Source organism: Cajanus cajan, chromosome 8, assembly GCF_000230855.2.
Source record: "Cajanus cajan strain Asha chromosome 8, NIPB_CcT2T_4, whole genome shotgun sequence".
In the NCBI taxonomy this organism is placed as follows: Eukaryota; Viridiplantae; Streptophyta; class Magnoliopsida; order Fabales; family Fabaceae; genus Cajanus; species Cajanus cajan.
Genome location: NC_138524.1, coordinates 3,815,584 through 3,838,103, shown reverse-complemented (window position 1 = coordinate 3,838,103; position 22,520 = coordinate 3,815,584). Strand labels below are relative to the sequence as shown.

At 29.3% G+C, this 22,520-nt stretch overlaps 1 protein-coding gene across 3 annotated transcripts; it reads left to right on the top strand.

Annotated features, from left to right (window-relative positions):
• Nucleotides 1-14,039: 14,039 nt before the first annotated feature.
• On the top strand, nucleotides 14,040-21,789 carry LOC109798421 (kinesin-like protein KIN-7E). 3 transcript variants are annotated; one of them, XM_020358688.3, is made up of 15 exons: nucleotides 14,040-14,386; nucleotides 15,689-15,981; nucleotides 16,541-16,630; nucleotides 16,713-16,813; nucleotides 16,939-17,052; nucleotides 17,140-17,221; nucleotides 17,303-17,370; nucleotides 17,458-17,523; nucleotides 17,621-17,745; nucleotides 18,429-18,765; nucleotides 18,973-19,074; nucleotides 19,191-19,326; nucleotides 19,442-20,043; nucleotides 20,523-20,827; nucleotides 21,213-21,789. In XM_020358688.3, the coding sequence occupies exons 2-15, from the start codon at nucleotides 15,762-15,764 to the stop codon at nucleotides 21,514-21,516; spliced, it is 2,652 nt and encodes an 883-aa protein (XP_020214277.2). In that variant the 5' UTR covers nucleotides 14,040-14,386; nucleotides 15,689-15,761; the 3' UTR covers nucleotides 21,517-21,789. The 3 variants fall into 3 exon arrangements, with proteins under 3 accessions (XP_020214277.2, XP_082917988.1, XP_082917987.1); XM_083061862.1 differs by lacking the exon at nucleotides 14,040-14,386 and adding an exon at nucleotides 15,262-15,279; XM_083061861.1 differs by lacking the exon at nucleotides 14,040-14,386 and adding an exon at nucleotides 15,452-15,470.
• The last annotated feature ends 731 nt before the right edge of the window (nucleotides 21,790-22,520 follow it).

The following is a 22,520-nucleotide window of genomic DNA, read 5'->3' as shown; positions in this document are numbered from 1 at the left end:
TCTATTCTTTTTCGCCACTACCTTTAGTTTTATTTGCCCTTTCTTTTTTTTTGTTCATATTTTAGAAAACTAGAACTGGCCCAAAACACTTACTTGTATATGGGCTTACATTACAGTAGCTACTTTTCTTGTATTCTAAGTACTGCCACGTCAAGCTTGTTTCTAATGCACGAGCCCAGTAGAATGGAGTTACAGAAGCGAAAAAATACAAGTTTTTTTTTTTCGAGATCAACAACATATTTAAGATTTAAACTCGAGATTTATAATTAAGTTAGAAGAATCATGCCAGTCTGAACATTTTTTTTTTAATTATAAGGGAATGGAAAATGCTAAAACCCACAGAAGTGAATTCGTGAAACAAACGAAAACATGAAAACGGAATCAGGGATGCGTGGGTTTCATCTTGGGTATAATAAGTTCACATTGATAAAATGTTCATACAACTTATAAAACCTAATTCGTGCTAAAAAAGAGAGTGGTCAATTCGAACTCGAGATTCTTTTCTTTTTACCTTCAACTGTGATTTCTCTCCTTTTCTTTATGCTCTCGTTGAATCAATTGCAGTCTGCATAGAAAGTTGTCACAAAGTACTCAGATTACAAATCACATAAATAATGTTAATTATGAAGTCTTCCATTGTAATTTTTCTTTAAAAAAGTAGTGTTAAAATATTTCTTTTGTTGATTTTTTTTGGGCATTAAAAAAAAAAGTCTTTAGTTTTAATTCTTATGTTTCTCAGATTATACATTAATTATAATTTAAATATGTATATTTTGTCTAAATTTCAAACTATCGATCGATTTTAGCCTAGTATTTAGTTTATTCAAGACCAAGTTGGGTTCAAATATAAAACTAGTCCGATTGAAAATTTGAGGCACTTTCCATTTATTAAAAAGAAAATACAATAAATTTCGACCCATTTTAGCTCAACTCACGAAAGAAAGTTTATCTTTAGATAGTATTAAGTAATTAATGCTACATATCTTAAAGCCTTCTCTCATGTTTATAAGATAAAAAATAAAACCAGGTATAAAGTCGAAAGCAAGGTGTATTACTTTACTACAAAGCTTGAGATTGAATTAGATTCGCAGATCTAAAAGAAAGGAGAGGAGAAATTGCTGAATGTTGATGATCCCTTGGAGAGTTGGAGTTAGACACATCAAAGAGAGAAAAGCCTGCGTCTGAGGAAAAGATGAACAAGCCACAAGGGCACATGGAACTTGTTCTTTATTAAAGCCATGCAGGCTCTTTAGTTTAGACTTTTAAAGTTTTTGTTAACATAACACTTTCTGCATGTGCTGCACTGCCACTCAAGTTCTTCTTAGCCACCTTAAAGATTAACCCTTTGGAGTAACTTATTGTAACAATAAAAAAAATATTATCATTTATCAACGGACAAATTATTAAGCATTAGGATGATGGTTTTTATTTGTATGCCATTTTTCTTGTCTATATCGAAATTGAACTCGATAAAAATAAGCTTAAAACAATTCAGCAGCCGTTCAACTAACCGAAATATATCTCTGATTATTACTCTAAAATTTATTTAACAGAAATTTAATTATTAATGTAAGCATTGTAAAATTATACAATAGGGTCATGAGTACTTCCAGGCTATTTTTTTTTCTAATTTTTTGATACTATTAACCATTATTTATTTTAATAGTTGGAAATATAGAAGAAGAAAAAATACTAACAAAAAAATACTATCCCTTTTAAAATATTAAACTATATCATAAAATTGTGTTTCTTTCAAATAATTTCATTAATTTATCCTTATATATTAAGCACAAACAACTATTTTGAATGAAAATGTGCTTTTAAGAATTTTTTTTATAGAGTTTTTAGAGATTTTTTTAATTTTTTATCTATTTCAATTTTTATTTATAATAATTATTAATGAATTAAATTTTAATATTTTTAAAAAAGTTATCAATAATAATAAATAAAAATAATTTATGTTATAATAAAAATTAGGTTAAAACCCTATTTTGGTCCCTTATAATCTTTTTTATTTCAATTTAGTCCCTCATTAATTTTTGGTCTCAATTTGGTCCCAAATTAATTAATTGGTTTCAATTTAGTCCTAAATTAATTAATTGGTTTCAATGTGGGACTTTCCGTCCAAATTGCTTTAACGGTGTTAACTTTTGACCACGTGGATGCCACGTAAATGCATACGTGGCATCCACGTGGATGAGAATTTTTTTGAAACACCTGGACCCGGAACGGCCCGTTCTGAAACCGGAACGGGCCGTTCTGGTTGCAAAATTAAAACACCACCAGTGAAGCAGAACGGGCCGTTCTGAAATCCGAACGGGCCGTTCTGATTTCAAAACGGCCCGTTCCAGAACTGTGAATAAAATATTCTTTACTTAATTGTGTTTTTGATATTATAATTATGCAATTTTGATCTCTAAGGTTTTAATTGAGTAATTTCAGTCTTTAAAAGATTATAATTGTGTAATTTTAGTCTCACAATTTTTAATTGAACAATTTTAATCTCTCAAATATCATAATTGTGGAATTTTAGTCTTTCTCATTAAAAATTTAATAATTTTAAAATTTTAATATATATATATAATGTTTTAAAACTATATAATTGTTTGTTTATTTAAATTAACGTATATTATTTTTTTTAATGTATCAAATGATATATATTTACTATTACTAAATAAATAAAATTTATATATTATTAGTATTTTAATATTACTGATAAATTAATATCAATAATATTTTTACCCTTTTTATAAATAAACTAATAATTTGATAAATATAACTTAATATATATTAATATACTTTTACTAAAATATAAATATATAAGATCAGATATATATTTCAAATTAATATACTTATATTTTTGTAAAAGTATATTAATATATAACAAGTTATATTTATCAAATTATTAGTTTATCTATAAATATATTAATAATATTATTGATATAATATCGAAAATTATAATATACGTTAATTTGAATAGATAAATAATTATTTAATTTTAAAACATTATATATATATATTAAAATTATTAATTTTTAATGGGAGAAATAAAAATCATACTATTATGATATTTGAGGGACTAAAATTGTTCAATTAAAAATTGAAGGACCAAAATCGCGCAATTGCAATTCTTTAAGGATTAAAATTATGCAATTAAAATCTTGGAGATCACAAAACTGCACAATTGTAATACTTGAGGGATAAAAAATGCAATTAAACCAATATTCTTAATTAATTTTATTAAAAAATATAATAATTAATAAGATAAAAGGAATATCACTTTATAATTTTTTGCAACTTATTTAAGATTAAAGGAATAAAATGATAAAAATTAATAAGATAAACATAATAAAATAAGATATAAAAAAAATATTAATATATTTATTTTATTGGATATAATAACATAATTAAAATATAATTAATAATATATATTTTATAAAATTATTAATATTTTATATATAAAAAAATAAAATAAAACCGGAACGACCCGTTCTGAAACTGGAACGGGCCATTCTGGTGCATTTTGGGTGTGTTAATTTTGCACTTGGAACGGGCCGTTCCGGATGCAAAATTAACACACCAAAAGTGCACCCAGAATGGCCCGTTCCGGTTTCAGAACGGGCCGTTCTGGGTCCAGGTGTTTTCAAAAAAATTCTCATCCACGTGGATGCCACGTATGCATCTACGTGGCGTCCACGTGGCCAAAAGTTAACACCGTTAAAGCAATTTGGACGGAAAGTCCCACATTGAAACCAATTAATTAATTTAGGACTAAATTGAAACCAATTAATTAATTTGGGACCAAATTGAGACCAAAAATTAATGAGAGACTAAATTGAAACAAAAAAAAGATTATAAGGGACCAAAATAGGGTTTAAATATTAGCATGTATATTACACTATAACACTATATGTTTTTACTATTTGTTATTGATTTTGTTAAAATTTGTGTTGTGTTGAATTGTTGTTAAATTGTTGAGAAACTTTGGAATAATGAAAGTCCTTATGAGTTTTTAGTTGTTTAGGAATATGTCTTTGAGCATAGATCAATAAAAAAAGGTATATAAGTTAATTTTCTTAAGAAAGTTAGAAAAAAGTATAGAGAGAGGAGTTCTAGAACTTGAGAATGGCGATTTTCTCTTTCAACTTCCTTAATTTCTTCTTTTCCCTTCCCTAAGATTAATTTTGGTGGTTTGGTAGTGATTTAAAGCTTCATAGCTGAGAAATCAGAGTGAATGCGGTGTCATGTGGAGTCTCGAGCGAGCTTCTTTTTTTCTTTCTCTTCCCTAAATTTTGAGACTTTGAGGTAAGAGAAGCTAGGATCCCATTTTTGTTGATTTGTATGGTGTCATATGGTTGTGACATGAAGTGATTTAGGATCTAGAGTTTTTGGTTTTAAGGTTTTGAGTTGGGTTGTTTGAGTTGGTGAAGATGAATTTTAGTGGTGTTGGACGTGAGGTGAGTGAAGTGTCTTTACCTAAACTAACATTAGGAGATAGTGGACTGGAGTCAATCGTGAGGAAATAAGGAAAATTGTCTTTGTCTAGATTGACGCTGGATGCCAACGGAGTAGCGTTAGGCATGAGTCAAATGAAGACTTTTTTTTTGTCTAAAATGGGGTTAAGCATGGATTTTGCCACGCTAGGTGTGAGCATCTAGGATTTCCTCACCTCACCACATCGGGTGCAGGTTGAAAGGCATTAGACGTGGGCGAGGAGGAAGTTTTTTGTCTCAATGATGTCGGGCGCATGGTGAATGGTGTTGAGCTTGAAGTTCATTGTGAATAGTTGTTGTTTAAATGATTAAATGGTGAACATGAACAGGTTAGTTGATTCCATTACATGTTGTGTGATGATTAAGTTGTAATATATATATGTGTGTGTGTGTGTGCGCGCGCGCGTGTATGTGTGATTAAATGATTGAAAGTTGTAAGTCAAGATGTATATTAAAATGTTGAGTAGTTGTGTTGAAAGTCATTGATTAACCTATGACTAGAGGATATGTTATTTTCAAAGTTGCATATCTCATTGTGAGGATATTGTGTTGTGATATTTTGAGAGCTTAATTTGTTGAAAACCCTTTTTGGAAAGTTGACATTTGAAATGGATAGTTTAGTTTTCCCTAGGGCATTAGTTGATGCAGTATGTGGGTCATGTCAAGACATACCGACTACAAGCAACCACTATTGATCTGTATGTAGGTAAGGTCAAGACATATATGTATAAAACGATCAAATTATAATAAGGTATGGGGTCGAAGACCATAATCTCTAACTAAGTACTGGAAGGACGTAGTATTTGAAGGGCAGTCGACATGATAATCTCATATGTGGCTTAGTTATGTAAGCTAATATCGTGTTAGACTGACATCCAAGTTGTTATACTTTAACAGGAATACTAGACTTCTTAATTTTAGTAGCAAAATCCAAGAAACCATATTTTTGTGGATTATTATCTAGATTACTTGTTGATCTATATAGATTGAAAAGATCGAGATTATGGTTCAATAGGGTTAAGTCACTTAGATTGTTCACTTGTGTTATAAGATATCTTATTGTTGAAATGTGTGTTGATGCATACAATTGAATTGTTGTGCTTATTTGGTTGTTTTGTTGAGTTGGTTGATGCATGTGTCATGTTATGATGTTATTCAAGTTGAATTTTGAGTTGAACCGTGATGAGTTGCATTGATGTGTTGTCCTAATTGATTATCAAGTTGTGTGGTGATGATAATTTGTAAATACATACTATGTTGTAACAGATTAAGTTGTTTATGTTGACAGTATAATAGTTCTACTTCCATACTTATTATGTAGGTTTCTTTTGAATATTAGCTCACCCTTATATGTTTCTATGTAATTGGACAACAATGATTATACAGTAGAGCAAGGATAGACTATTGATAGAATTTTCTTTTGAAGCTACTTCTATGTAATTGTACTGGTTTATATAGTAGATGTGACCAATTATTAAATTATTATTTAGTATTTAGATTATTGAACATATTTACATACTTGTACAGAAGTTTTATTACTTTAGTTGTTGCCAAAATTCCTACACACATATATATATTATGGTATATATTTCCATACATAACTTATATAATAATCATAGAAAATTAATTGTGTTTATTTTACACTTCTAATTATAGACAGTTAAGTATAAAAACTTGATAGTTCATTACACATACAACTTAAAATAACTAGTTATAGAGTAGTCAACATTAAAATCATCAAAATAAAGTTAAAACTGACTAAATCTTATTAAAGATAAACTATTTTTTTTGTTGAATAAATTTAAAAACGACTATGTTACAAGATAAACTAATCATAGGCTAAATATTAGAATTTACGTTATTGTGAAACCTTGCAATCAATGTCTTTACAACTTGAAAAATGAAATAAATATTGATAAGGTAGATTACTTCACATAAATTTTCCCTAAAGCCTATTTTTTTTCATTCTTAAAATTGTTCTATTACGAATGTTTTACTATAGTAGTATAACTCTCTGTATACATTCAGTAGACTTGTCTCTTAATTTCTATAATACTTTTTCTATTTCATATTTATTTATTTATTTTTATTTTTTATCTTTTTTTTTTAATTAAAAATCTCACACTCTCTAAATTAATTCCAATATATTAAATACGAATATCTATTTTTTATGAGAATATGTTTTAGAGATTTTTTCTTTAATAAGAGAATTTATAAAAAAATTTAACTTGTTATCTAATTTAATTTATATTTATTATAATTATTTATAAATTAAAATATTAATATTTAAAAATAAATTATCAATAATTAAAAAAAACTTATTGATTATAATATAAATTATTTATCATAAGTTTAAGATATGATTTATATGTTTAAAAACATTTATATATACTAGTTTTGAATATATTATATATATAATTTATTATAAATTTTAATTATATTATATATAATAAACAAGTATGTGTATTTTACAAGATAAAATACTAGTAATTATTTTTAAAAAGTTATTTAATTGTTAATCACCTAAACATATTTAATTTCAGTTATTTTTATTATTATTTTTATATTTTTTTAAATACATAGAAGCAAAGTGTTTTTTTTAACCTAGTATATTTAAGTTTTTTATTATAAAAAATTATCTGCTAATTGAAAGATAGAATAATTCATACAAAACTTATTACTATATGTTGTTTTTTATAATTATGATGTCAATATAAAATAATTATTATAAAAAATAATGACTATTTTTCGTTAAAAAAAATTGAGTGTAGGTATCCTCTTTCTAATATAATCAATTTCATAAAAAATTTAAAATTAAAATTTGAATAATTTAATTAAAAAATAAGTGATTATCACTTAGGTCAACCAATATTCATTCTACTAGTATATATTTATATATATTATTGAGATAAAATTTTGATTTTAATTTACCAATAACTAAGCAACTGTAACAAGTTTTTTTCTTATTTAAATAACCTATGAACATGACCTCTTTAGTTATTTGCCAGCGGAAGAGAATTGAGGTGAGGATACATAAGGGCCCATAGAAACAGAATCATAGTTAGGCGTGCAACCGAAAACCGAAATAGAAGAGTCGTCTTTGACTCTTCTCACAATTCCCATACCGTACGATACCTTTTGCAGTCTCCTTTTTCTGCTTTGCGTCCCAAATCGCACGCTTTGCTCCATCATTATGTATGCCAACAATAGCAAGTGCCAACTATGGAAGGAAACAAGACTTCACTCTTTAGTTGTTCTTGATTAGACCTTCATGTCATTTAATAATTAGAGTTTAATTGAAAATGTTAATTCCGCTAATAATGAATTCTTTGACAGTCATTTTTTTTAATGTTAAATCAAATGTAGTTGTGCTCTCCTTCTCATTCATAGAGTGAAAGGTGGACTTAATTTGCGGAGGTAATTGTACATCACTCAAGTGAACCGAAATAAAAGGAGTGAACATAGTTCATCCAAAATAAAATAAAATACTTTTTACACATCAGTAACTTTAAGTTAATAAAAAATGACTTTATTTATAATTAATTTTCAAATGACACACTTACTTGTCCCAATTAATATCAGTGAGATATAAATTATTATTGAATATAAAACAAAATTAATTTATGGATACACTTTACACATAAATAGTTCCTATCATGCATACGTAAACACTAAACTTGCAATCCAAGTTATAATAAATTAATTTAACTGCAAGCGGCGTATTTTCCATATTTTAGTTATTCATGTCAGGACTCTAACAAAGAATAATCAATTACACAACGCCATGATTTAAATGAATATAGAAAGCTATGTAATAATGATTAATGGCTTCTTGATTGTTATCCCGTGCTTAATAATTCTTGTTGCTGTAAGTTTTAAACACGAAAATTGGAAACTTAATTACAGCAACATGAATTAATTTTGAGAAATAGAAAGCTTTTTTCTTTGTGATTTATTTTTGAAGAGGGGAGAAAATTATGAAGGTTTGAAACCGTCGTTTAGGAAAAAATTGAAAGCTGATAATGATTCTCATTGACTTTTGTAAATTGAACAGATTGACGCGTATACTTCAAAATTTCTGCAATCATGTGTGGTTTTCTACCCAGTAATCCAGATAATGTGAACTAGATAGAGGGACTATGACTTTCACCAAGTAGCCAGAAAACTTAACATGGAAAAAAAAAATAAAAAAAAAACACAATACATTTTACTTTATTGATTTTCTTGTAACTATCGGGGAAAAAATACCAAGTCACTAAAAAAAACTTAATAACATTTTATTGGTTATCTTTTTAAAATGGTTGGATATGGTTAGATATTAATTTCACAATACGTTATAGAAATTTTAAAAACAATTATCATTTTTTTTTATCTTGGACACATTTTTGGAAGACTTCAATCTCAACTTTGTCTAGTATTTTCAATTTTGTATAATTCATAAGATTTTTAACTCGTCCTACTAAAGTATTTTTACTTTAATCAAAGAATTAATATTTCAACCAAAGTGTTTTCACTTTAACTTTGAAACTTTTTTATTTAGTCTCAACTAATATATTTTCAAATTTCAACTCAACTTTAGTTAATTAAAATAATCATACCTTAATCTACCCATGACATTTTTAGCTTGTCATCCTCCATTAGAATATCTTTAACTTGATCTTAATTAAAATATTTTTAATTTAATATTGGCCATATCATTTCAACAGTCTTAACATTTATCAAATTATCTTCTCCTTGACTTCGGCCTCAACCAAAAAATATTTTTGCTTTGACCTTGACATTGGATTAAATTAAAAGAAAAAATTTTGTTTTTTTATTTTTAAAATTGATTCTAAGCTATAACCAAATTTTTAAAAAGAAAAGATAGTAATTTTGGAAAGATGAAAAATAAAAAAATATATATATTTCAAATTTTAAAATAAAAAAATTTATTTACAGAGATAAAAAACAAAACTCATTTTATTTTGTAGTATTTAACAATATGTTTAAGTTTGCTTTTTAAATAATACTTGAAACATTGTTTAGTTCTTCACGAGTATTTAATGATATTTAACAAAAAATAAATGTTATGTTTTAAAAAAAAAAACTCACAAATATAACATCAAACACATTTTGTTTTTATTTTAACTTGGAATTCATTTTTTAGTCAATCTTATTAAGGATACAGTCAAGCACCAAATATAAATATATATTTCTTAAAAAAAATTTAAAGGAATGATCCTTAAAAAATAAAAGATAGAGGAGAGAAGGAACTAGATAATAAAACTCATCCTATCATTAACTTTTATCTCAAGTCATCAAGAACATAATTAAAGTATAATTTAAGCCAACCTACTTGTATTAATGAGATATTATTTAAGAAACAAATAATTTGAGTTCTATAATATATCTTTGACGTATTTTTGAACAATTCTTCTTGATCTTCTATAATGATAGGATGTTAAGGAAAAAATTGATACATATGATTCGGGAGTCATGATCACCCCGTCTTTTATAATAATCAAGTATTATTTTTTTTATTCGTTCATGGAGTATCCATCGCCGATAGCAGTGACTAATCTCCTCGTTACGTTGGAGGCACCTCTAAAAGTGGGACAACTGACTCCAAGATTTAACGCAGTTGCATACACAAGGCATGATTCGAACCCCTAACCTTGCTTAAACATACAAATATCATGATTATGATACTTGTATGTTTAATTATAACCTTATAGTCATTTATGAACTACAACTATATTACATATTTCTTATTTCTATTTTATTTATCAAAATAATAAAAATAAAATTTATGAAATCTAGTCCATACCAATTGAAATGTTATAAATCTTAATAAATTTATTCTTATAAAACTATTTTAATAAAATCAAAATATTATATATAACATATAATATATAATTTAATATTTTTTTTATGTTTATATATATGATTTATATAATGGTCTAAAATTTATAACTAATGGTGCATTCATGAGATATAATTTTTATTAATCAAACATTAACAAAATTTGAATTTGAATGTATTATATATCCTAGGGCAAGTTTATAATCCCTAAGACAAGATTTTTAATTATTTAATATTATACATAAAGCTTTTTTTATATAAGTTGAAAATGTTTTTGAGAATTTTTTTATTAAAAAAAATATTTTTCTGTGGAATTTTTTTTTTAAAAAATATTTATAAACTTAATAGAAATATTTTTCAATAAAAATTCTAAAAAAACATTTCTAAACTTATAATTTTTAATAAAAATTAAAAGTATAATGTGAATTGAATCACATGTTAAAAACATCTAATACTTAAGTCCTCCTTCATCTAGACCTAACTTTTGATAAACATATTTTGTTTTTGTGTGTGTGCGCCAATTTATGGATAGCAACATTGTACTGTATTTTATTGTAAGGTTGGTAGCTAATGTGAGAGAGAAAAGGAAGTAATTGTCTTCATTTACATATTGCCTTTCTTACAGCTGTCCCCGATCACAACGTGAAGCGCGTTTCAACTTTCAAGGACTAGCCTGAGCCTCTCCCACTAACTTGTTTTCCACTTCTAAGCTCTGACACACGTTCCAAACAACACTTATACACATTATTCATTATTGTTCTATAATGTATAGCTTAGACTTGTTAGTTAAAAGTATAAATTAAAATACACGATCAAAATTAAGATTATAGAGCGCGTGCATAATCAAATAGATAATTATGTTTAATATATAAGTTATATTATAGTTAATATTTATCATACATATATTTAAATATAAAAATTATATTTTAAATTTATAATAAGCTATTTAAATTGTGATTGATGTTAATTTTATACTTATAAATTTCTTTTACCAAATGACATATGCTTTATGAATAAAAATAAAAATGATGGTCAAAATATTATTCTTATTCATTATAAAGATAGTGTATAATTAGGTGGGAAAGGGTTGAGGTCGTTAGAAGCATGTTCTCATTTTTTAAATTAGTATTCTAATTTATAATAAAAATATACTTTAATATTTTTTGCCATATTACTTAGATCATCAAGTAGTACAAAATTATTTTAGTTTAACAAGTCATTTTGAATTATGTATAATTGTATTAAAAAAATTGTTGCTTTTAACTCAAATAAGATTATCCTTCATTAAAATATATGTAATTTGTATATTAAAAAATCTTATTACATGGGCAAAAAAAAAATCATGGAGGGGAAAGATTTATAATATAGTTTCAGTTGAATTAACTTTGTTCATTGTTAGACAAAAAAAAAAAACTTTGTTCATTGATTTTGAAATCTAAGACAATAATAGTGAGAGAGAGCAAGTATTTCCTCTTTGTGAAACAAAGATTTTATCAGTATTCTTTATGTTGGCGGTACTTGAAAAACAAGGTATTGTAACAAATTTGAGAAGGACATTATTATGTTATTTGTCTCTAATTCTCTATGATACTACCTGAGCTGAGTAGCATGAACCGTATTGATATAGAATTATTTATACTCATAGGCCAATCATTGCTAAATTTCATAATAGTATGACAGTACAATTTATTTTTAAAAGCTTTTCTTGAGGGACTCATCATATTTCTCTGAAACCTCATCAATGTTACAGGATTTGGATCATCTGCTGTTCATAAGTAACAGCACGGTCATGCAGTTTAAAATCTGATGGTGCAGAAATTTTTTAACTCATAATTTATTTTATAATTTAATATAAAAAATTTATTTATAACAATAAATAAAGATAATATAATATTTTTGTGTACATATTTTTAAAATATTTTTATACTTTATTTATCTTAATAACTACACATTCTCTTATTTTAGTATAGAATAATTCAATAATTTTATTTTATTAATTTTAAAAAGTTATTATTTACTAATAACAATTTTTTCTATAATAAACTATAATTCAACTGCAATTTTATAACTTTTCTCACGAACAACAATATTTATAGGCATAGAGTGTCTTTATTTTACTATTTTTTAATGATAGGTATTCTTGCAGTTGAAAACTCAACTACAGAGAACCCTAATCCAATGTTACATAATGAGCACTTCAGTATATTTTCAAAAATACTATAAAAAGCAATTGGTAAATCCAATAAACCTTAGATTGCTAGTACTCCCTAAATCAATAAATACATTAAAAAAATAAAACAAAAGTATATTATTAACATACTTTTTTAAAAGCATTATTAACATACTTAAAAATAATCACATTTATTTATTTTTATTTTTTATCAATCGGTGCTTTGAAATTTAAATTGTGAATGTTACTTTTTATCATGTTTAATAAATGTGTATTATCAGTTTTTTTTAATATTTATTTTATTTATTTTTTTACATTATCAAGTAATTAGAATTTATATCACTTTTAAAAGTAATTATTGAAGAAACTAACAAAACTTATCATGTATAACAGTAATTCGACGTCTGTAATGTATATGATATATTTTTATTTTATATATAAAATATAATAGATAAATAATATTTGTATATAAAAATGAGAATGATAAATTAAAAGAGATAAGAAGTTAAAAAAATTCATAAAAATGCTATGATTAAAACAATTAAAAATATTTTTATTCAAGAGAATTATTTTATAGAGATATAAAACAAATATTATTGAAAAATTATTTTAGAATAATATTAAATTTATTTTTTTAAATGAAAAGTATATAGAGATATAAAACAAATATTATTGATAATTCATTTAAAGATAAGATTTTATTCAATAACAACTTTTTTAAATTTTTTTAACCTTACATCTCTTATAATTTATTTTTTAATTATAATCTTATATATAATTTCAATATTTTTAAGTACTAATTAAAAATAATTTATATTACAATATAATTTGTTCATTATATTTTATACTTGTATAAACCAAATATTTATCCTGTGTAATGCAGCTAAAATATTAGTTTATGATAAACTCTTAAATATTTGAATGGAAAATGAGTATTTTGAATATTTTAAACTAAAAAGATAAACAAAGAAACTAATAAGGAAACGTAATTGATTAAAAAACCAAAATATAAATAACAAATAATTCAAATAAAGGAGACTAAAACACACTTAAATAAGACCAGATCTAATACCCTCTTTTTTCAAATTAGAAATTTAAGTCTTCATCGCTTTTTCTTAAGAGAGTCTTCATTTATTTTCTTAAAGTGATAAATATTGTCATTTTTAAATATCTTGGGTTTGAATTTGATTTTCTCCCATAAATGAAAGACCAACTCTTGGCCCTAAACAAATTGATTACTTTTCATAATAAAACAGTGCATTAACTCACAGATAAAATAGAAAAACCCAAAAATAAATAATTGGAGTATTCATTAACTGCAGTGACCGTTAGACACAAAATTCCAAACGTGTGGATGCTCGGGGAATGGATCTTTAATCCGTATGGACGGTTTCTCAAACACAGTCATTAAGACATTAACGTGAGTGGGTAGAGGTGGTTTATCCACACTCTGCACGTGCCTGCGCGGCGTTTGCCTCTCACACGCTCACACCTTCGCATTGATAAATACCACAAAGTCCCTCTTCCTCTCATCTGTTTCCACCACCATCACGTGGCCGAAAGAAAAAGCAGGGACACAATCGTCATTTAACCTTCCCACCTCCCACCGCTGCGAGGGTGAGAACATAAAAAGTCAAATTAAAAAAATTGATAACAAAGAAACAAATAGAAACATGGAAGAAAATAGAAACAGATCGGATTTACGCGCCCGCTGGTCCATTCTCAACTACGATGCGTGTTAGCTTCAGACTCTGAAGAGAAAGAGAGAGAGAGAGAGAGAGAGAGTGAACCGACGAAGACTCTCTCTCTCACTCGCATTGTTTCTGTTTCAGATCGTGAAGTCGTTTCAGATTCTCACTGTTCTATTCCATTCCCTTACGGAGTACGCTTTTCTTTTTTCTTCTTCTTCTTCTTCTCGGTTACTATTCTATATATGTGTGTATGTGTTTTTTTTTTTTTTCCTTTTTTTTTTCTTCTATATTTTTGATTTATTTACAAAATCTGATAGTTAATGCTACGTTGTGGCTTGTGCCGGCTTTATGAAGAAGAATATACTTGCTAAGCTCCAAAAGATCCCCTCGTGTTGTGAACCTTGATTTTGTGTATCAACTAGGCATTTGTTTTAGAGAAGCAGCGATGATCAATTGTTTATGTTTTTCAGTTCATATCCGATTTTTGAATTGTGATCAAGGAAAAAAACTGTTCCTAAACTTAGCGGAGGTTGCAGATTCATAAATAAACCACGTTGTGCTGTGAGTTATTTATTAGGTTATTATCGGTGTTACAGTGTGGCGAAAAGGACATGGGAGTTGAGAGGTGAAAATCCCTTGGTTTGGACTCCTTGTCAAGAAATAATATCTAGGAGAACGAGTGAGTGTATCTGTGTGTTGCTTTTGTTAATTGAATATAAGTAAAAATAAAGAGGAGGGTGAAAATTGAAAAGGATGGTCCTGTTTGTTGGGGACCAGTGTTTTGATGTGCTGTGTTGTGCTGTGCATAACTACCAATTCATGGTCAATTTCATATTTATTATTATGTAAAACTCTGTTACTTTGATCTCAAGCGTTATAGGGGGGTCGCTGCTGTTGAAAGTTTTCTATTCTTACATTACAATTGGCCATTGTTGAAGGAAGGATTAAAAAAGGGAACAACGCTTTTTATGCTTTGGCCCCAGCTAGCCCTTTTTTTAATTTAATTTTTCTTTTCCCTCGCTCCTTCTTCTTTATTCTTCTCTCCATATGAAGCTTGGTACCAAAGAATATAAGTAAAAGACCGGTATGTCCTTTTATTGGACTAAACCCATGATTGATCATGTCTCTCTCTTTAAACAGAAGTCTTTTAGGTCGTGATATTTTGCCAACCGCTGATAGTTTATTGATGATAAAAGCGTAATTAGTTAGCATTCTGTGTTGTCTCGGTCTTTCTTTCGTTGGTTGGATATAATCTAAAGTTAGCTCGCTTATGCTGTAATTGCCTATTTATTTATCAACCGAAATTAATGGGTTGCTATCTTCTGAGTTTGGTCATTTCATGATTATGCATTATGATTATCTTCTTTCATGTGGTTAATGGCTTAATAATTTTTTTCTTTTTTGTAAACTCCCAGTTCTTTTCTTTTAAACGCTTGCATTTTGGGAAATGAAGAATAACTTTAATAATTAGCCACCCCACTTTCCTCTTTTAGGAGTCATGAGCTTCTTCTGAGTTCAGATTAGCTTGTTAATTGGGTTGGAGAAAACCTTGAGGTTTACGGAGAAATGGGAGCTATTGCTGGAGAAGAGCTGCTGAAATGGGAGAAGATGCAAGGAGTGAGTGGACGCGAAGAGAAGATCCTTGTGTCAATAAGGTTGAGGCCTCTGAATGAGAAGGAAATTGCTGCTAATGAATCGGCAGATTGGGAATGCATTAATGATACTACCATTCTGTACCGGAACACACTGCGTGAGGGTTCCACATTTCCAAGTGCCTACACATTTGGTAAGCAAATGCCTGGTTTTGATCTTAATGTTGCTTTATTATTTGTGAAATTTGTATTGCCAGTGAAACTGAATAATCCAGTTTCAGGTTTATACCTGATGGCTGATATTAACAAGTATCGGGGACTTAACGTGGGCATTGGGCTAGATTTGGCAAATGAAGAATAACTTTAATAATTAGCCTGTAGGGATCATTTTCCCTTACATGAAAAATGACACTTAGTTATTTGTTTATTTTTTATTTCGAATAGTTTCACTTTTTTCCTAATTTACGTGGCCTAACTTTATTAAAATAGTTAATGTTGATGCAAACATTAAGAGGATTTTTACCTGCCTGTTTAGGGTTTAACTTGATAAGGTGTCAATCCCTGTTTTTTTTCCCCATAACTTTTATTTTTAAACATACCTTTATTACGCTTAAAAATGCATCTTGTATAGTTTTGTTGAATGATAGTGTTTCTAAGATTTTTTTTTAATAATATATTTTAAACAAAGACATTGAACTGGAGATCCATTTATTATGAGCAGTGTTTCTAAATTCTTGTTGTCATTGATGGTAGACAGAGTATTTCGGGGTGATTGTGTCACACGGCAGGTATATGAGGAAGGAGCCAAAGAAGTTGCTCTTTCAGTTGTCAGTGGAATTAACTGTGAGTATATGTTGTTATGCTGGCTAGTTTCTATTACACATTGCCCAGTTTGATTAATTTAGGTGTCTATATATTCTTTCAGCAAGTATCTTTGCATATGGGCAAACAAGTAGTGGAAAGACATACACGATGGTTGGAATAACCGAATATGCAGTTGCAGATATTTTTGACTACATAAAGATGGTAAGTAAACTACTATAATATTGATATATGCCTGTTTAACTCTTGGATATCATTCTCCACCGGTGCTCTTTTTTATAAGATCATTAGTAAGTGCTATTGACACAAGTGTATTTTGACCATTTTAGCATGAAGAAAGAGCATTTATATTGAAGTTCTCAGCAATTGAAATCTACAATGAAATTGTTAGAGACCTCCTCAGCACTGACAACACTCCACTTAGGCTCCGTGATGATCCTGAGGTGACTGCTTTTTATATATATCGGAAAGGAGTTTATAGAAAAGATCGAATAATTAACTTTTGTTTTATGATTCATTATTTTCATCAGAAAGGGCCCATTTTAGAGAAACTCACTGAGGAGACTCTACGGGACTGGGGGCATTTAAAAGAGCTTATAGCCTTCAGTGAAGGTAAAGGACTTTGCATAGTATACTTGTTATTCCTTAGTCAGTAGTCGGTACCATTATATTGCTTGCTTTTTATTCTTGCAGCTCAGAGACAGGTGGGAGAGACATATCTAAATGAAAAGAGTTCAAGATCTCACCAAATTATCAGATTGGTATGTGCCTTCCCCGTGTATGCTAAAGTTATCGTGCTTTATAATATTTACTGATAGACTTCCATTAATGGAGTTGTAACCTTTCAGACAATGGAAAGTTCTGCCAGGGAATTCCTGGGCAAAGGCAACTCAGCCACCCTAGTTGCTAGTGTGGTATGTTTACATTTATTTAAAATTTCCCTCCTGTTCTGGGCTTAAAATGTTTATCAAAGATTTTATAATTATTTAATTTGTTTTTGTTTTGTTGCAGAATTTTGTTGATTTGGCAGGGAGCGAGCGCGCATCTCAGGCATCATCAGCTGGGATGAGATTAAAAGAAGGTTGTCATATAAACCGGAGTTTACTTACTCTTGGAACAGTTATTCGTAAGCTTAGGTTGTCTACTCCTTCCTTAGCTTATGATGTTTTCCTTGTATATGTAGTTTCTAATATAGTTAGAAAATCTACATCCATGTTAATTTCAGTGCTTCCCATGTCTCTTACTTTTACTATTGCTTAATAATATTATTCTAGTTTTTCTTTATGCGCTTGCTGCCCTGGCTATGAGGTTGCTTGGTTTTCTACATTCATGAAACTGACTAGCAAAATACTTCCATCTTTTTGCACTGCAGGACTGACACTATTATAAATATCATAGGCTAATAGCAGTAGGATAACATTTCTAGATATAAAGTATTAGGGTAACCTCTTTGGTTAATTTATATGAAACTATGTTGTTAGAGAACTGAAATCTAGTTAATGTGCTGTTTATTTCACCCATCATCGAGAAATTGTGAGAGAAAGGAAGACAGGTTATTATGTACCTGGTGGCTATTTGGAGGTATCTTTACGTTAGAAATCTTCTGTATGTTCAAAATTTTAATGCAGGAGCTACTCTATAACTGTTCATATATAAAACTTGGAAGCTCCCCAGTGCTGCCGTCGAAATCTTTTAGATGATGCTCTTGAAACTCCCTTCTCAATGTCTAGTTTCTGTTGATTCTTTCTTCTAACACAATCAAAATAGAAAAATAGAAAAAGCTTGAAGTTCCATTGACATATAATGTGAATGAATGCAGTAAGGGAAGACATGGACACATCAATTACAGAGATTCCAAGTTGACACGCATACTGCAGCCTTGCTTGGGTGGAAATGCTAGAACAGCTATCATTTGCACTTTGAGCCCTGCACGAAGCCATGTTGAGCAAACCAGAAATACACTTCTTTTTGCTTGTTGTGCAAAAGAAGTCACCACTAAAGCACAAGTGAATGTCGTGATGTCTGATAAGGCTTTGGTCAAGCATTTGCAAAAAGAGGTGGCTAGATTGGAGAGTGAGTTAAGAACTCCTGGTCCTGCTACCTCCAGTTGTGATTATGCATCATTGTTGAGAAAGAAAGATCTCCAGATAGAAAAGGTCGTATACTTGACTGTTTGAATTCTTATTCTATTATGTTTCTATTGATTGTGGACATGTCTATGTATGAAATTTCAAAGATATTTAGAACAATTTTGTGCACTGGGTACTGTGTTTGTGAACAATGCTGATTGCTGCCCTTGTGAAATTATGTATCTTAATATCTTAACTCCATGGATGTTGATAACACAAATTTCAATTTTTCAGATGGAGAAGGAGATTAGGGAGATAACAAAGCAACGTGACCTTGCTGAATCAAGGGTTGAGGATTTGCTGCGCTTGGTTGGAAAGGAGCAGATGTCTGGAAAAGTAGTTTCTATTTCATAATTACAGATATTCTATTAAATATTTGAGGATATGCCTTTAAGTTGGGATTTCCCCTATTTTTTGTTCAGGCTAGCATTAATAATTATCTTAACCTGCAGGAAGGGGAAGATATCTGGGAAGATGACTGTTCAGTATCGGAGTCCTCGAGCATTTGTGGTCCACATCGTCCAGAAACACACATTAGAGAGTTCAACAATCCTCATTATAATGAAGATAGTGGAAGTAATCTTGATGGTAGGTCCTTGTATATCTATGCCTGTATAGTATGATTAAAATGATGATATTCTTCTGTGGAATGGTACAGCGTCAGATCTGATCAATATAAATTTCTTAACTTTTGCTTGTACAGAAGAACCTGATGATTACTGCAAAGAAGTTCGATGTGTTGACAATGGGGACTTAGCTTTGTCGATGTCTGGAGAGGAAAGTGGAATAAGCCAGGAAATATCTACACATTTGAATGAAGATACTGGAGATAGTCAGATCCAAGAAAATTCAACATTGCTGGAGCAGAGACTGCATGATGTACAGTCAACTATTGATTCTCTAGTATGTCCTTCCCCTGATGAACAATCTCCAGAGGTCACGTCAGAAAATATGTCGAATTATAAGAATCTTAAATTAACTAGAAGCTGGAGTTGTACGGAATATCGCATGACTGGTTCTCCTGAGAGAGTAGGAGAAATACAGAGGACTCCAGCTAATGGATATGAACAAGGATTCCCTGGAAGGCCAGATAGTTTCCGGAGAAAGTTTCTTCCATTAAATTATGATGGTTCCACAAGATTGTCAAGGAATGGTTCTCAGTCTTCCATTGGAAGTCCTTCTGTGGATAGAGCCAGCAGCATAAGAACATCTGCTGATGAGGATATTACTAGCATCCAGACTTTTGTTGCTGGGATGAAAGAAATGGTCAAACAAGAATATGAGAAGCAGCTTGTGGATGGTCAGGTAAGAATAAATCATTTCAGCTGTTTCGTGATCCTTAAAAGTTCAATTAAAAATTGGCGATCTTTTAATTTTCTTTTTCATAAGTAACGGAAATTGTTCCTATGCTATTTATGCAATATTGGTAACCAATCACATCATACGGTGAATTGAGTTTTATCTATATAAATATGACTATTGTAGTACTGTTGGTAAACTTTATGAATTTCTGTTATTTATTCTTATCTGTCATTTATATCAAGAAGTTCTTTCCTTCTACTTGCAAATGCAAATGGTGGGAGAAACTCCAACTTCTACTGTAACAAGACTTTTATCGATATTGACACATGTAGCATACATGATAATTAATTGGCAATTATATTTATATGCTGTAACTTAAGTTATATGTGCTACTATTCATAATTTCATACAACGTTCCAATTTGCTACTAATCTTGATGCTTGATGATGCTTTTGAATAAATTATTCTTTTCTGAATTGTAGGATCAGGAGACAGGAAGAAAGAGGAACGTGAAAGATGTAGGTGTGGATCCGATGTTGGAGGCACCTGGAACTCCTTTAGATTGGTCTCTGCAATTCAAGAGACAGCAAAAAGAGATAATTGAACTGTGGAAATCTTGCTCTGTACCATTGACCCACAGGACCTACTTCTTTCTTTTGTTCAGGGGTGACCCAACAGACTCCATTTACATGGAGGTAGAACTCAGAAGACTATCCTTTCTCAAAGAATCATTTTCTGATGGAAACCAATCTGTGAAAGATGGTCAAACAATCACACTAGCTTCAAGGTTCTCTCTTTCTTTCACTGCTGCGTTTATTTTTGAGTATCTCTGTATATAATATATATTTGGAATCCAAGTGGCGGGCATTTCCCAATACGGCCAATGAAAATTTTCTGCGGAGAACCTCGTGATGATGAATCTACGTTGAGAATTAGATCATGACTATTTTTCGTCATGGCAATGCTAATATATATCATAGGCAGTCTCGAGTGTAGGAGGTTTGATATAGTTAGTATTTACAAATGAAGGCTCATCATACCCTACAAAAAACTATTTCAAGTTCTATCGATTTGATTCACCTAGCTCTGCATTATCGTACGTTGGCTTTTCCTTGCACCATGGTGGTTAACTTGTATATTTCATGTTGACACATGTTTGCTCGTGGATAAAGTGTGAAAGCTCTTCGCCGAGAAAGAGGAATGCTTGTGAAGCTTATGCAGAGGAGGCTTTCGGAGAAGGAGAGAAAAAGGCTGTACGAGGAGTGGGACATTCCATTGGATTCAAAGCGCAGGAGGATGCAACTAGCGAGCCGTTTATGGAGCGACACTGATATGAACCACGTAATGCAAAGTGCCACAATAGTTGCAAAGTTAGTCAGGTTTTGGGAGCGGGGCAAGGCCCTGAAGGAGATGTTTGGGCTTAGCTTCACACCCCAACTCACTGGGCGGAGATCTTACTCGTGGATAAATAGCTGAGCATCTCATTTGTAATCGTTTTATTTTTTGGCCCCCATGTGTACAGCGTTAGAGAAATTTTACCAGAGATGTATGAGTTCATGATTAAGCCAATTTGGGCGATGTCTTGTCTTTTATGGTTTTGGTGTATCATTTAACGAATTGACATTTTTCTTCTTTTCTTTACTTTAATTTCTTGGTGCAAGGTTTGTTGTGTTGCTTGTTTCATTGTAAAATACTTGAATCTCTCCCTCACTTTGGACCAAGTCTATATACTTTTGTATATTACACCGAGACGATCGAGTTGTGTCATGAGGTAGAGTAGGTCAGTATATATTATTTTAGATCAACGGTTATGGACTCGTTCGTGTTTCTAGTTTCTCTGGTTATAAAAGACTTACTGTTAAACTATTTTGATTATATTTCTATCATTTCGAGTTTCGACCTGCACCAAGCCTAATATTCTTATTTCTGGTATAGCTAATAATTGGTATCACGGTTTAAAGCAATTTTAGAGTGTATTTGGAAGAAAAATTTTAAATGAAGTAATTATTATTTTTTTTAAAAAAATTTCAAATGTCTTAAAGATAAAATGTTTTATTTGAAGTAGAGGGACCGAGGTACTTCGTATTCTAATAGTTACACGCAAAAAATATTATAAATTATAGATAGTTATTTAAAAAAAATATAATATTTTTTTTTTATATTCAAGAGGTATAATTATCCATTTAAAAATGGAGACCAAAGAGGTGGTTACTAAAATATATCCCTTTTATAATATGTATAGATGAAGAATTTAAAGTTTAAATATTTTTTAAATTCTTTAAAATAGTAAAAAATTTCTTCTACTTTCCTCTTCTCTCTTTTAAAGTCAACATAAAATTATCGTTTCTTTTAAATTAATTAAATATTTAAAAATTGGCTAATATTTAATTTTATAGAATTAAATATTAATATATATATATATATATATATTAGTTTAAAATTAATTTTATCTATGATGGAAATTTAACTACCAATTGGTA